Source organism: Mesitornis unicolor, unplaced genomic scaffold (genome assembly GCF_000695765.1).
Source record: "Mesitornis unicolor isolate BGI_N332 unplaced genomic scaffold, ASM69576v1 scaffold32487, whole genome shotgun sequence".
Lineage (NCBI taxonomy): Eukaryota > Metazoa > Chordata > Aves > Mesitornithiformes > Mesitornithidae > Mesitornis > Mesitornis unicolor.
In genome coordinates this window covers 32,518-46,149 of record NW_010197646.1, presented here as the reverse complement: position 1 = coordinate 46,149, position 13,632 = coordinate 32,518, and the positions used below count along the sequence as shown (strand labels likewise).

At 42.1% G+C, this 13,632-nt stretch overlaps 1 protein-coding gene across 3 annotated transcripts in view; it reads left to right on the top strand.

The window, feature by feature from the left end:
* NPRL3 (nitrogen permease regulator-like 3 (S. cerevisiae)) overlaps nucleotides 1-13,632 on the top strand; it is a 42,737-nt gene that overhangs the window by 16,692 nt on the left and 12,413 nt on the right. For all 3 annotated transcript variants that reach the window (XM_010188866.1, XM_010188865.1, XM_010188864.1), the window contains 4 exons: nucleotides 6,553-6,690; nucleotides 7,420-7,576; nucleotides 9,475-9,581; nucleotides 10,814-10,943. In XM_010188866.1, the coding sequence (XP_010187168.1) occupies nucleotides 6,553-6,690; nucleotides 7,420-7,576; nucleotides 9,475-9,581; nucleotides 10,814-10,943 (532 nt within the window). The remainder of the gene's footprint in view (nucleotides 1-6,552; nucleotides 6,691-7,419; nucleotides 7,577-9,474; nucleotides 9,582-10,813; nucleotides 10,944-13,632) is intronic.

Below are 13,632 nucleotides of genomic sequence, written 5' to 3'. Positions count from 1 at the left end.
AGCAGGAGCCGGCACCAACCTCCTCCAGTGTATACGTGCTCTGTCTCCTTGTCAGTGCTAACTCCTCGTGTGGAGCAGACACATCCGTTCAGGCTGCACGCTTGGTGAAGGACCTTGACAAAGGAGTGCAGACGGCTTTAGTGGGGAGAGAGGTGATTGTGCCCCTTCATTTATGGTGTTTGTCAGTGCTTGGGAGAATTACTCGTTGAGTTCCCCAGTTGCCTGTAGAGCACATTGCATGATAATAGACAAACCCTTTAGCCTCCTTGCAGTTCCCTTTGTACAAAGGGGATAATTATAAAGCCCTCTAAGGTAAGACACTGAGAGCCTAAATAATTTAATGATTGCAAAGCACATTAGAAAACTCATAACAAGCTGTTCTTTGTTATGTTAAAGAACTGCAAATTTAAGCCTGTTTAGAGGGAATATTGTACATTGTTCGATACAACTGTCACAAAACCTGTACTAACTTTTAAATAAGGCACTTTCAATGTTGCCTGTAATTCTACTATTAAATTTCACCTGTTTCTTCTGTTCCTCTAGGGCTATGTATTTTTGACTGGGCAAACCCCGGTCTTGTTTCCAAGGATTTTAGTGACACAGTGACATCTTGTGGCACTTAACTGTGTCTGGAGGAACATACAGGCCAAGCTCATGGAGCGTGCTATTATAACCCTTCCATGAGATAAGGAGCAATACACTGACCACACAGAAACACGTGTTGGTGCTGCCCCCCAGATGTAAAATCAGGCAGAGACTCCCTCATTTAGGCATTGTGAGCAGGGGAGAAGTGGTGCAAGTTATATCTGACACTTCTGCATGACATATTTCTTACATTTGCTTATGACAAAGGTGTTGGTAAAAATATGAAATGTCTGTGCATTTGAGTGGCAAGCTCTACTTGCAGAGTAGTTAACAGTGTCATTGGCTGCGTGGGTAATAATGTGATGTTCTGCAGTATTTTTCCATTACTGCTTCATATGAGAGATTAGGAAATATGCTTATCACACCTGCAGTAGTACCTTGCCAGGCAGGCATACAACTAAAGTAATTTTTTTTTTGTCAAGTAGAAGAAATGGTCTCAAAAATAGGATTTTTATTCTGCAGCTCCAAGATGAAGAATTCCTGAGTAGCAGCAGCTCTGGAGTGAAGTCTGTGTGGTCTTTTATGAAATGAGGGTTAGTCACAAGTGACATGGGGCTGCAAAAACAGCAAGTAGATAAGAACCCATAAAACAAGTCTTGTCTGTAAGATGAGAACCAGTCCTGCTCAAGATTGTAAATCCCCTGGTGTAATGAATACTGTATCCAGTTTTGGACACCACATTTCAAGAAATACTTGGGCCACCTAGAGAGTGTGGAGGAGTGAGAATGACCTAAGAGGAAAACCAGAAAGATTTGGTCTCTTTCTTTTGGAGGAGAAAAGACTGCTGGGAACGGCAAGTCTTCAAATGCATGCAGTGACAATGCGCAGCTTTAAATTTACAGAGGTTTCTGGCATAGCCTTTGGCATAGGGGAACAGCATGGTAAAGTGGAGAGAGCACTTTGAATTGCAGATGGGAAACTGTCTCTCCATTTAGATTTGTTCAAGCCAGCGTTTCCTGGTGTCTGCTGATTTCAGCAGTCCCTGCCAAAGGCCCCTTGAATGAACACGGTTGCTCCAGAGATGCTGCCTAGCCCTTGGTTTCCTGTAGATGGTGCTGAGGTATTTCAGGCAAGACCCAACGTGTCCCTTAGCAAGTTGGTTTGTACAAAACCACAAGTGCATGAATTGTTTTATAGTTCAAATCGTCCCTTGCATTTCGAATGAAATGCTTGCATTTTATAAGGCGGGAATCAACAGCCAGATCATCTTGGCTGTAACATTATTGCTGCTGTAGTAATGGAGTGTTATTAAACTGACAGTTTAGAGGTAATCAACATTTAGTTCCTGGGAGCTTTTTTGACTCATTAATGGAGAAAACTACAATGTTTCTTTTTGTTGAGTTCAGAAAATAGTTTTGAGAGTCTTTGTTCACGTTGTCCCCAAAATCCAGCATTGGTGTGGAACAAAAAAACAATGGCTTTAGGACCAAGAAAGTCCAATTACCAGTACCTCCAGCACTGACAAACTTACCAGTGTTACAATGGGTGTCTCTTTTAAGCCAGTTTTCCATTTAGGGAATTAAGGCAACTTTCAGCAAGTTTTATCTGCAACTGCAGACAATATGTTGGCTTGATACTAACTGCCTGTTTTCCGCAAACTTCTCTTAGCCTTATTTTGAAATAAAAGTGAAAGTATGGGGAGGTGTTGGGCTCGGATTGGATTGTTTGTTTCTTCTTTTTAATGCACAAAGAGCCTTTTTACATTTTTAGTCTAATGGGATTTGAACTGACTGGTAGATCTAGCCTGTCTCAGCAGCTCGGGGAGAAGTAGAATCTTTATATGAGATTCAGTAATTATTAGATGTGATTCGTGTGACTGTACTGTAAAATATGAACCAACTACAGTTATTTGAGCAAGGGATGGTCAATGTGTCCTTTACATGGAAATGTGAAACCATTTCAAAGCTGTAAGTACTCACAACTGCTAGTAAAAATAGACAAACTCCCAAGGTACAAACTCGCCTCCACCAAACTACAAAACATATTATTAATTTCTGGTATAAGTAGGATAGACATAAAATGAGTTGTGTGTATGTAAAAATTCATAAAACAGCTCTTACAAAGTATGAGGCAGGATTGTCTTTTTTTTGCCAATAGTTAAGGGGAAAAAAAGGCTGCAGTTTCTGTGGCATACTGGCCAACTTTTGGGTTTCTGTTTTGGGGCAGTGGCTCCATAGTAGCTGTTCAGGGCAGAGCAGAACAGAGCAAAAGAGCAGTGATATTCCAAAAAACGTTCCTCAGCTCCCTCAGCTCTGGAGGTGGTTTCTGTATATTCAACAGACTTCAGCTGATCTCACTTCCCGGAATTAGTCCACAGTCCTGTGAGCCAGAGTAAATATTTAACAACCACAGCATCCTCTGATAAGGAGGTCCATGACTTAACTAGTTTCTGTGTTTCTTTCTGTTTCTTTTGAACTTTACTCCTTCTGGTATCATGAGATATCTCAGAGGTCTTACGATGGAGAGACGTTAAACAGCTTTTTATCTACTTACTTCTCCCTGTCCCAGCTGTGGACTGTGAGATCCCCTCTCAGTATCCTAATACCTCACCATGTACCCCTCGGTATCCCTCATCATGGATTATCTAACCAGAGATTAAAAAAAACCAAAAAAAGTGTTGAAACGACAAAGTTTTCATAGGATAAAATGGAATGTCTCTGAGGGTTTAATAGCCAGTTAGGTTATGGGGAATGAAGCTATTTTTGCCCAGTTACTCTTGAAGTCTGTAGGAAAAAAAGAAAAGTTGCAGCAAGGTCTCTGGATAGCAGTTAACTATCCGATAGGACAGCAGATGAAATTCAGTATAGATAGATGTAAAGTAAAGCGAGTAAGACCAGACAGCCCTTATATAGCACATAACTTCTCTGAAAAGAGCCTTTGGGATTACAGCAGATAGTTCAGTGGAAAAGCTCAGAGTGTAGTAATGCTGCAAAAAAATCCCCACAAAACGTGAAGAGTAGTTAGGAAAGGAGTGAAGAACCAAAGAGAGCCTTCTGTAAATTCCTGGTGTACCTACTGCACCGTTGGCTCTTTGTGCAAGTCTGGGTTTTCTGTCGGAGGCTGCTTAAACTGCGTCCCTGAGGTTCACGGCGTGCAATGCAGCCGGGGCAGCGTTCTCACCTTCCCACAGTCCTGCGCCTTCCTGGACCATTTGCTCCACAGTTTTCATTGCTTAAGAAGAATAAAGTAAAATTGGAGCTAGGAGACTCCCCAGTGCAATTTTGAAAACTTGTTTTCTTGGCGTTCTCTTCTGTTGCTGGTTTTTGCTGTTTTGCATCTGCCCCTAAAAGAAGGTGGCTTCTGGATTTGCTGGTCACCAGCCAAAGAGCTTGGGGCCAGCTCATGGAAATTTGTGAGGCTTACAGTGAAAAGCTTGCTAAATAGATGACTTCATAGGGAATCTGTGAAAATGAAGGCAAATGTGGATCTGAACTTCACTTTCTGTGACTTGACTATATTTGTGTTGCATGAATCTTTGCGTATATATTGGTGAAGAGATTTAAATCTGTTGGCTGGCAAAGGGCAGTTGCATACATTGCTGCTGGAGGGATCTATCTTATTCCTTGTCAAATTATTAGAGACTTTAATTATTTTACATCCAAGGAGGTGCAGGTCAAGGAGACATCATGTACGTAAAGCTAATAATGAAGCCTTGAAATTGTACAGTTGAATGCAAATATGGAATAATGAAATTAAGATTGAGATCAGAACTGAGAATCTGGTTTTCTTCTTGTCTTTAATTCTAGGCTATTGTTGTATAGTGCACTGTAGGCAAAATTATGCTGTGGAGAGTGTAATTATGTAATTAAAGCTTCTGCCTTGGTGCACTTGGACCAAAGAATTAAAGGAACCAACTGTATTTTTTTCAGTTTCCTGAATGTTCAGCTATGCAGGGTAAATATCCCTGCAAGTGCTTCGTGTTTTCATGTATCTTTGCTTCTTTTCTGTAACCTGTTTTAACCACCCAACTAGCTTTCAGTAGTCTCCTACCTCGCCTCTCCCGTTCATTTATTGCCCTGTTTTCTTTTGTGAGCATTTGTAACTCCTGCTTCAGGATGCCTTTACCTTGATGCATTTTGAGAGAATCCGGCTTTTATCTGTCACTTGGCATGTGTTGGTGGGATAAGCAGTGTTACTGGAGTTGCAGCATTTAATAGAAGAAAAGCAGAGGTGTTTGCCATGCTTTGCATGTTCCTTCGGGGTTTGGAGCCTCTGATCAGATGTGAGGTGGTAACACCAGAGCAGGCGGATTCATCCTTTTAGTGCATTTTTTTTAAAAGGAAAACATACAGCATATTCACTCCATTTGCATATCAAAAAATACATATTTTTTCAGAGGTCAGTGCAGGATTTGAGAACAAAACCGTGGCCTCTGCTCTTGAATAGCATTGTCTGCAGTGAGATTTTCCCTAATGAGGTCTCATCATCCACAAGGTAGGACAGGATTGTGTTTGTTCTCTCACAGCTCTGTTGTGGTTTGGTGAATAGTTACAATGGCAGCCAAAGCTCCCCAATGTTTTTGTTTTAAAGCTGAATTTTCAGGTCTCTCTAAACCTTGTATACAACCAGGTGAACTTGAAAAAGAGCATGTTAGTTTGTGGCCTGCAATTGAATACTAGGTATAAACGTTTAAATCACCACATAAAGAGTTTCCAAGGCATGTATTCACTCCTGGCTTGTTCCTGACATGTTTTTAAATCTCTTTTGTGTAGAAGGGAAACTTTTGGGCATTATCAACACTAAAGTCATGTTGCAAGTCTCAACACACATTAATTTAAAATTTGGACTGGAGTTTTCAGAGCGCAAACTTTCAAATTTTATTCTAGGTCAAAAAGAATAAAAATGGTAACACCGAAGGATGTATTGAGAAATTCACCTCTCCAGTGTAGACAAGATCACCTGTTACTTAAGTTGGATGCACAAGTTGTATATCTGGAAAGATGTGGTGGGCCTTGCCTTGTCCTCCCAGCTGGGTCCCACTGCCTGTAGCAGAGCTGTTCCCAGGCCGTCGTTTCCTGCCTGCAGGCTGGGCAGCCTTGTGAAGATTGCTGGGGGTAGCTTAGCTCCTTATGGTGTTTTACCCATTTTGAAGTAAATATAGTTACCTACCTGCATAGATTTTATCTGTTGCTGAGAATTATAGACCTCTGTAAAACTACCTGAATGACGTTCATTGCTCTAATCTCTCAGCTTTCTGTGTTCTTTCAGTAAAAGAAGCTTATAATTGCTTTTAGGCTGAACAGGAGGGTTAGACTTTATTGTAATTCCTGAGATGTCCATCATTTCCACTCTAGGCCTGTTGTCTGAAGTCAGCTTACAGGCTTAGGTTAGTCCCTGTGGTTTCCTAGAAAGAAGAAACCATGTAATGAGCACGTCTGTGATTTCATGTGACAAGCAGGAGCAGGTTAGTAGGAAACAACCTAAGAAGAACCAAAGGCATCTGTTACTGTGGAAACGTGCCTCTCATAACACCCCTTGCCCAGTACAGACATCTCCTTTTCTTTTTCCTTGGAGGGGAAGATGGAAATTGGAAGTGAAACATTGTGTCCAGTTCATCTTTGCCTTTTGCAGCTCTGGGCTAGAGAATTTTCCAGTGCCTTACTGTAGATCTTAAACTTTTTAAACCTGAGGTACTGCTGCAATGTTAAGAGCAGAGGGAGCAGAAGGTCAGTGGAGTGAAGTATTTCAAATCCCCCCAAAGCCTCCTAGGGGATAATGCTCTGTAAGTAGAAGTTAAGGAAGCCCTTGCAGCTAGGAATCAGCTGGTCCTCAGCCAGACTGGGGATAGACAGAGTACGGTCAGTGTTTTCTTATCCTGGTATGATTCCTGTGCAGGGGTGAATCTGGACCACTATTGTTTGTTATACTTTGGAAATGCTGCATGTATTTATTTTCTTCCTGTTTTAGTCTCTGCACGACCGGGGTGGTCCGTTTACATATCAACAACTGGCTGGAAGTGAGTTTCTGCCTGCCTCATAAAATCCATTATGTTGCCACAAACTTTATACCCCCTGAAGCAATTGAAAGAAGCTTGAAATCTATCAGGTAAGAGCAAACTCTGACCCTCAGAGTGTGGACTGTCCTTCCACCAGTTCCAAGTGTGGTGCTGTAAATGCCCATGCTGTCAGGGCTGATATGACACTGAACTGTAGTGGTGGGGGGCGCATGGGCTGAGAAGAGACCCCCTGAAGCTGATCCTGAGGTACCGCAATGCTGCTGTATATGTGGCGGTGTGAAACCACAGCCTTTACATTAACATTAGGTGGTTGCACAGAGGTGATGCTGCAAGAGATGTCTGTGCTGCAAGAGATGTCTGTGCTGCATGTGTTCATTTTAATCTGCTGACCCAGAAGTAATTTTCCTTTTAGAAGAAAGAGAGCCCAGGCCCCCTGATATCTTATTTCCTGCATTCCATGTTTACAGCTTTTTACCTGCAAAAGTAACTTAACTCTTGCTTTCTTCCTTTCTTCTACTTCATTCTGTATTTTAGTCATGCAGGTGAGCAGTTTTCAGACCTAGTAGCATGCCAGCACACTGCAGTCGTCTTTTTTCTAGTCACTGGGGCGTCCAGTTACCATATAACCCTCTATGCCCTTTCTCTGAGGAGCATCTTGTGACATAAAAATAAGCTTATTCTGAAGCCACTTACAGCAAAAGGATGCTATTAGAAGTTCATTTTTACCAGTAGATTGGCCAGGTATCATGGTCTGGGAATAAATAAGCCTTAAGGAAAAGTTGCAGTTTACTGTGCAAATGTATTCCTTCTTTCTGCAGGCCTTACCATGCCTTATTACTTTTAAATGATGAGAAGTCATTGCTTAATGAGCTCCCATTGGACTGCTCTCCTGCCCTAGTGAGAGTAATTAAAACTACCTCTGCTGTGAAGAATTTGCAGCAACTGGCTCAAGATGCTGACTTGGCATTGCTGCAGGTACGGGAACTGTCAGCAGCAGCTGAAATTCTTTTAATTCACGAGGCATTTTCTATTTGTGTGCCAGTGGGTTTCTGTGGTACATGAGCACATCAGTTTTCTCGGTGTGAGTTAAGTGCAGAGAGAAAGCTTGAGACTTAGAGTGTGGGTAAAGGTTGGAAAGGCAAAGAGAATTGCAGCAACAGTGCTTGGCAGTACTGCAGCCATATCTGAATCACAGATTGCTGTCTGGAGGTCTCTAGTGCACACCACTGCTCAGAGTGAGTCCCCTAAAGCAGGCTGCTCAGAAACCTGTCTGTTTGAATTCTGAATACCTTCAGGGATACCTCCCACAAGCTCTGTGGGACCTAGAGCAGCATTTGACCAACAACAGAGTGAAAAACTTTCCTCGTAACAAATGGGAATGTCCCATCTTCCACCTTGTGTGTGTTGCCTCCTCTCCCTGTGCCACGCTGAGAAAGTAGCTCGCTCTTCTCTGTGTCTTCCCGTTAGGTAGTTAAAACCAGAACAAATGGTACTGCCACCTTGATGTCTTTCTGCAAATGGAGGCAAGAAAACACGTGGGGTTTTAGTTTTGAGGAGATGTGGGGATGAAAGGGGTGGGAAGGATTTGTTTAGTGTTGCCATGCCCCATCAGTGTGATGGTAGGGTATTTGTCTGCCATGGCCAAATATGCTGCTTCCCCTGGATCTGCCAAGATGCAGTGGTGTGGTTCCCTTGCCCATCTGCAGAAGGTTGGCCAAGCTGCACCTTCTTACTAGTGCTTACTGGTGCTTTAGAGATGTGTCAGGTGATGGGGTGTGCTGTGAGAGACTGCAGAAACAAAGAGAGTCTCTCCAAGCCAGCAGCTATTTCTGGATGTCCTTCCAGTGCTGACAACTGGATTTCAAATCTGAATTGCTCAGAGTGATGTGAAAACCTTTGGAAAGGGAAGTTTGTGTAATGGAGGGAATGAGAGTCCGGCAGTTACGTGAGACACGAGACCACTGAGAGATCACTGTGAGCAAATGCAGTCATTGTGGCCTGTTGCTTGTCGGGCCTGGTGGTCATGTTAGATGATACGGGAGAAAAGAGAGCCACTCCGTGCTTCCAAGAGTTGATTCACACCTGGGGACGTGACCTGTGCTTTGTGTGACAAGGGAGAAGAACACTGCTTGTCACTGCAGGTGCTCCTGATCATAGGTCTGCATCTTCTATTATTTGAAGGGAAGTGCCATATTTTGTAATAAAATTCCCAGGTCTGCTTACAGTGGTCTGTGGTGTTACTTGGCGTTATACAGCTATAGGATGAACTCTGGAAATTCCCTACTGCTTCTGTAGTTTTGTTCTCCGCAAAAAAGCAATGTTAAATGCATCTAATGATACAGGCTGAATTTTATGTTTCGTAGACACTATTTACATGGCTCTTCCAGACCCATTAACAACCACCGACTTGTTTAACACATTAAAATACTTTGTGTAACTCATTACTGAAATATCTCAGTGCCTTCAAAAGGCAGTGTTGGTTTTCTTTATGTCTGTGTTATAGTAGAGGCTGATTCTTTGGTTTTATTTTTCACGTATAATAATGCATTTTGTGCATAAACAGAATAGGTTTTTGGGGCATGAAAAGTAACTAAACTTCTGTAATACAGTTTGAAGAAGTTCCTTTAAGGCAAGAAGTACTAAGTTGCTTAGAAATGTGAAGTGAACCTCTGGAAATTCTTAACCTCAAATGCTTTTTGATGTGCCACATGTTATATTAAGCCATGAATTTATTCTGAAGGCAGGGTGAAAGGATGGAATATTTTTCTTTCATTTCAGCTCAAACAAGACTTTTCTGTCATTGTGTGGAACTCTTGCTGAGAGGTTGATTTTTCCTTTTGCTCCTCTAATTTTCCCCTGTTTTCTCAATGCAGGTTTTCCAGCTTGCTGCACATCTCGTTTACTGGGGAAAAGCAATTATTATATATCCGCTGTGTGAAAACAATGTCTACATGCTTTCTCCAAACGCCAGTGTCTGTCTGTAAGTAGAAGGAAAACCGTGTGCCTGGATACATGGTGGGATCTTTCTTCAAGTATGAATTTGTTGAGACTGTACAGAACACAAACCATTACATGTGCCTGAACTTGCAAAGCCACGTAGGAGTTTGTGTGTGGTAAGGAGGAGCTTCATAGCAGATCAATGTGTTTCTGCAGTGATATGGGCCTTGGAAGCAATATTTACCCTGTAAAGCTATTTTTAGTATTTCAGTACAACTTGCTCACTAATGTCCACATCAGAATGGCTGTATGAACCTGAAGCAATACAGAAACATTTACAAGACAAAATCCTTCATGATTAAGTTAAATGAATGGGTGTTTTGTAGGCCTGCCTGTGTACCTGGCACACTGTGTTGCCTGAAATGAATCAAAAGTAGCAAATCAGGACAGTGTTGCTATCACTATTGAATTGTTTCATGTGATAGCATTTTATACTGATGGGCCGTCTTGCAGACAGAAGGCAATGAAGCCATTTTGAGAACAGGCAGCAGCAACGCAAGGAAGATGTGGAGGCAGCAGTGGGTATTTTTGCTCTGCTGAAGATTGGCAACCCTTTCTGTGTTGAATTTTGAGACATTTTTAGAATCTGTGTTTCAACTCAAGTTATAGGAAAATAGTTCTAAATCAAAACTTCTGTAATGCTAGTTTAAAAATAGGGCTGGAAGGGACCTTGAGGTCATTCAGGAACAACTGTGCCTGTCTCATATATGGCAGTGCTGTTCTTGAAGACCTTTGTAGATGGAAATCCTAAGACAGACAGTTTTCCTAGTATTTAACTTGACTCTCCTTTACTTCTGATCAGCCATATTGCTTGTCCTGTCAGCATAGACAGGGAGAATAGTCACCTCTGCAGCTGCATTCTGCATGTTCAAAGCTTGTGTATATCCTGTCCATCCCTGTCGTGTCTTGACTGCCCAGTCCCTGCTACTTTGATCAGAGATTGCACAGGTCTAGACTTTTTATAATTTTTATTTTTCTCCTCTGGATTCCTTCCACACCTTGAATAATGTACTGGAGCTGAATGTAACGCCAAGATGAAAGTGCACGTGCTTCTTGCTTACTTCTGCAGGATGCAGCATGCCACAAACTGTCCTTACTGTTTTGTTCATTTTAGTATTTCATTTGGGAATTGGCACCTCTGTAATGCTTCAATGGATAAGTGTTACACTGACCAGCAATATAAAACTGATTTCTGCCTTTGCCTCTTTTCTGTAGCTATTCTCCATTAGCAGATGCGTTTTCCTGTCAGTTCCGGGGCCACAACCTGCCGTCGATGCTATCCAAGTTCTCCCTCCCAGTGTCACTGTCAGAGTTCAAGAATCCGCTCGCTCCGCCCGTTCAGGAGGTGAGATGGGGGTGTACAAGAGCTCCTCGTTCTGCTAACGAGAACAAGGAATGGTGTTGCTTTTGGAGTACCTAGTCAGGAACCTGCTCTTGCAGGTTTAGACTTGGCCAGTTACCGTGTTTCCAACCATACGATTTGTTGTTCCATATCCACGTGCCAAAAAGCTGTGGAGGTGTTCACGGTGAAGCTGTGCAGACGCTCTGTGCTAGCAAAGCACAATCCTAGAAGAAAAATTGGAAAGTTTCTTTTCCTTGAGTGATGCAGCAGGGAAAACTGAAACTGTTCAGTCTGCTGAAAACTGTCATAGATGAGTAGGGCTGAATGCAAGTTCATGGATTCCTCAGAATCACATTTTATTTTATTTTACTATATTCCATCTGCTCTAAGTTCACAATCTGGTTATAAAAGCAGACTACTTATTCACTTAGCTTCTGATAGGAAACTGGAATTGTTTAAAGTCTGTTACAGGAAACAGACTCGGCATTTAGTCAACAGAAATCCATGTGTTACAGCATTAGCATTGCAACGTTCAGATTTGGGTTAATAATACACGGACTTTGGATTTGTGTGCTGTTGTTTTGCTTACACATAGATCATGGCTTGTGGCATTTCTGGGAACTGGTGAAATGCAGTAAAGAACTCAATAATGTGAGGTCTCCTCGCTGATGCTTATATTCCAAGATGAAGAAGTATGGACCTCTGAACACAGCTCATTATGGTAAAGGGAGCACAGGCAGATTTCTTTAGCTGGTTTCCTGTAGCGTTGTTTGCTAGCCTTCCTACGCTGATGATTTGCTGGCTATATGAAATTAGACGCTGTTCAAATATCTGAAAGATTAACATCGATTGTGCATACAGGCACAATTGTGAGAAGAATTTGTTGTAATTACAGGTTGGCAGAGATTATGATCAGAGATGAGGATAACTAATGATGTAGCATCTAATTCCACGTATGTACTGGTCAGCTGCCATCTTGGAAGGCAGGGGAAGAGCTGGAACTACTGTTTTGTCAGTGCTTCGCTGTAGTTACAGACAAATCAGTGTCCTGAAAATCAAAGCTGAATTAATAGCATGACTTTTATTCTAGCTTCAGGAAGCATTCTTATTCTCAGAACTCCTTTTAAAGTTAATTACTTTGCTTTAATACTTCTTCAATACTTCTGGTTGTTCTCAAACATCTTACTTTTGTTCAAAATACCCAAATAAATTCTACCGCTTACAGCTACAGTTATGTCTTGAAACAATAGTGCATGATGACTGTTGGAGTGCTAAAACGGCTCTTTTGGAGCGCGCGTCTCCTGTCTGTGGTGGGGTCCTAGAGGTCAGCAGCATGGGCTGTTTTCATCATCCTTTCAGCGTGTTTGGAAGGATGAAGGGTGATGCTGTGAAAAGCTGTGGAAGTGCCTTCTACAGTCTGAAAAAGGGAGGTGAGAACCGGGGCTGCAGAAGACTCGGGGCCACATTGACAAGGTGTTTTGTGAATGTGAAGCAGAACTGGGCTGCTGTGAGTCAGGGCGAGCTTCTTTTTCATAATGTTAACTGTGCCAGTTCTTGGGGGAGTTTGGGCTAGAGAGAATTTCTAGCTATTTTCGTGTCAGTATTGTTAATGTAGGAAAAGTGTGTTCTTCTGCTTTGATTTACCTATGTAGAACTCTTTGTATTATTGTTGTGCTAGGAACTGGCCTTCTAAGAGAGAGAAATGCAGTCCCTATCCTGAGGTGGTCAGGCTCCAATTGTCATTAACAGAGATCTAGTCGATAGAGCAATTAATCTGATGAAATGTGGGTGGGTTTTTGTTCCGCTGTGCAGCAGTAAAAGATGCTGTACTGTGAACTGTAAATATTGTCAAATTGTGTTTGCTTTGCCTTTGAAAAGAAATTAACAAAGTTTGGACCTTTCATTGTAATTTTGTTCTTTTTGTACATAGGAGAAGGGGATATATTTGGGGTTTTTTTTAACTTTGAAGATTTTCACTAGTTGTCAGTTATCTGGTGCTTTTCATCATGCTGACTGTACTGTCTCTGTTTCTGAAGGTCATCTCTGCTGTAAGGTCAGTACTGTGGGAAGGGCTGTATTTTCTGCAGAAACTTAAGGTCTGGATGCCTCCATCCCATTTGATTCTTGTCTTAGGCATGGAATTGGCTCCATCCTTTTGGCATGCACTTCTGGCTGGGCAGAGAATACGGAAGGCAGTAATAAAGTCCACAGTACAAAATCAGAAGGCTGTTAAAGACCCCTTCCTCCTGTTTTTATACAAAGTTGTACTGTTTGACTTGAAAGAGGACACAGTTATTTTTGTTTGGGTGGAATTGCTCCATCCCTTTGGGTAAATGAAAAAAATACGACACTGGCATTTTTTATACTTGGGGTGCTGTGGTATTTTTTGACTGGCAGGAGGTACAACCAGCCTGCAGTATGCAGCAAGGACAAGAGTGCCTTGAAAGATGGAGTGCATGTCTACATTCTGCTTTTGGTGCCTGTCTGCCAGGTAGGCAGGAGATGCTCAGTGAGCGGTGTCCGCCAGGACTGCCAGTGCTCCCAGCCATGCCTTGTGCTGGAGGTGGTAATTCTTCTTGAATTGAAATCTGTGGTGGTTGTGTATCCATCAGTGGTCTGGCGCTTATAATTTGAAAAGATTTTAGTATTCTTGTAGTGATCTCTATGCTAGTTTCCTTTTCCCTGTGTTTAA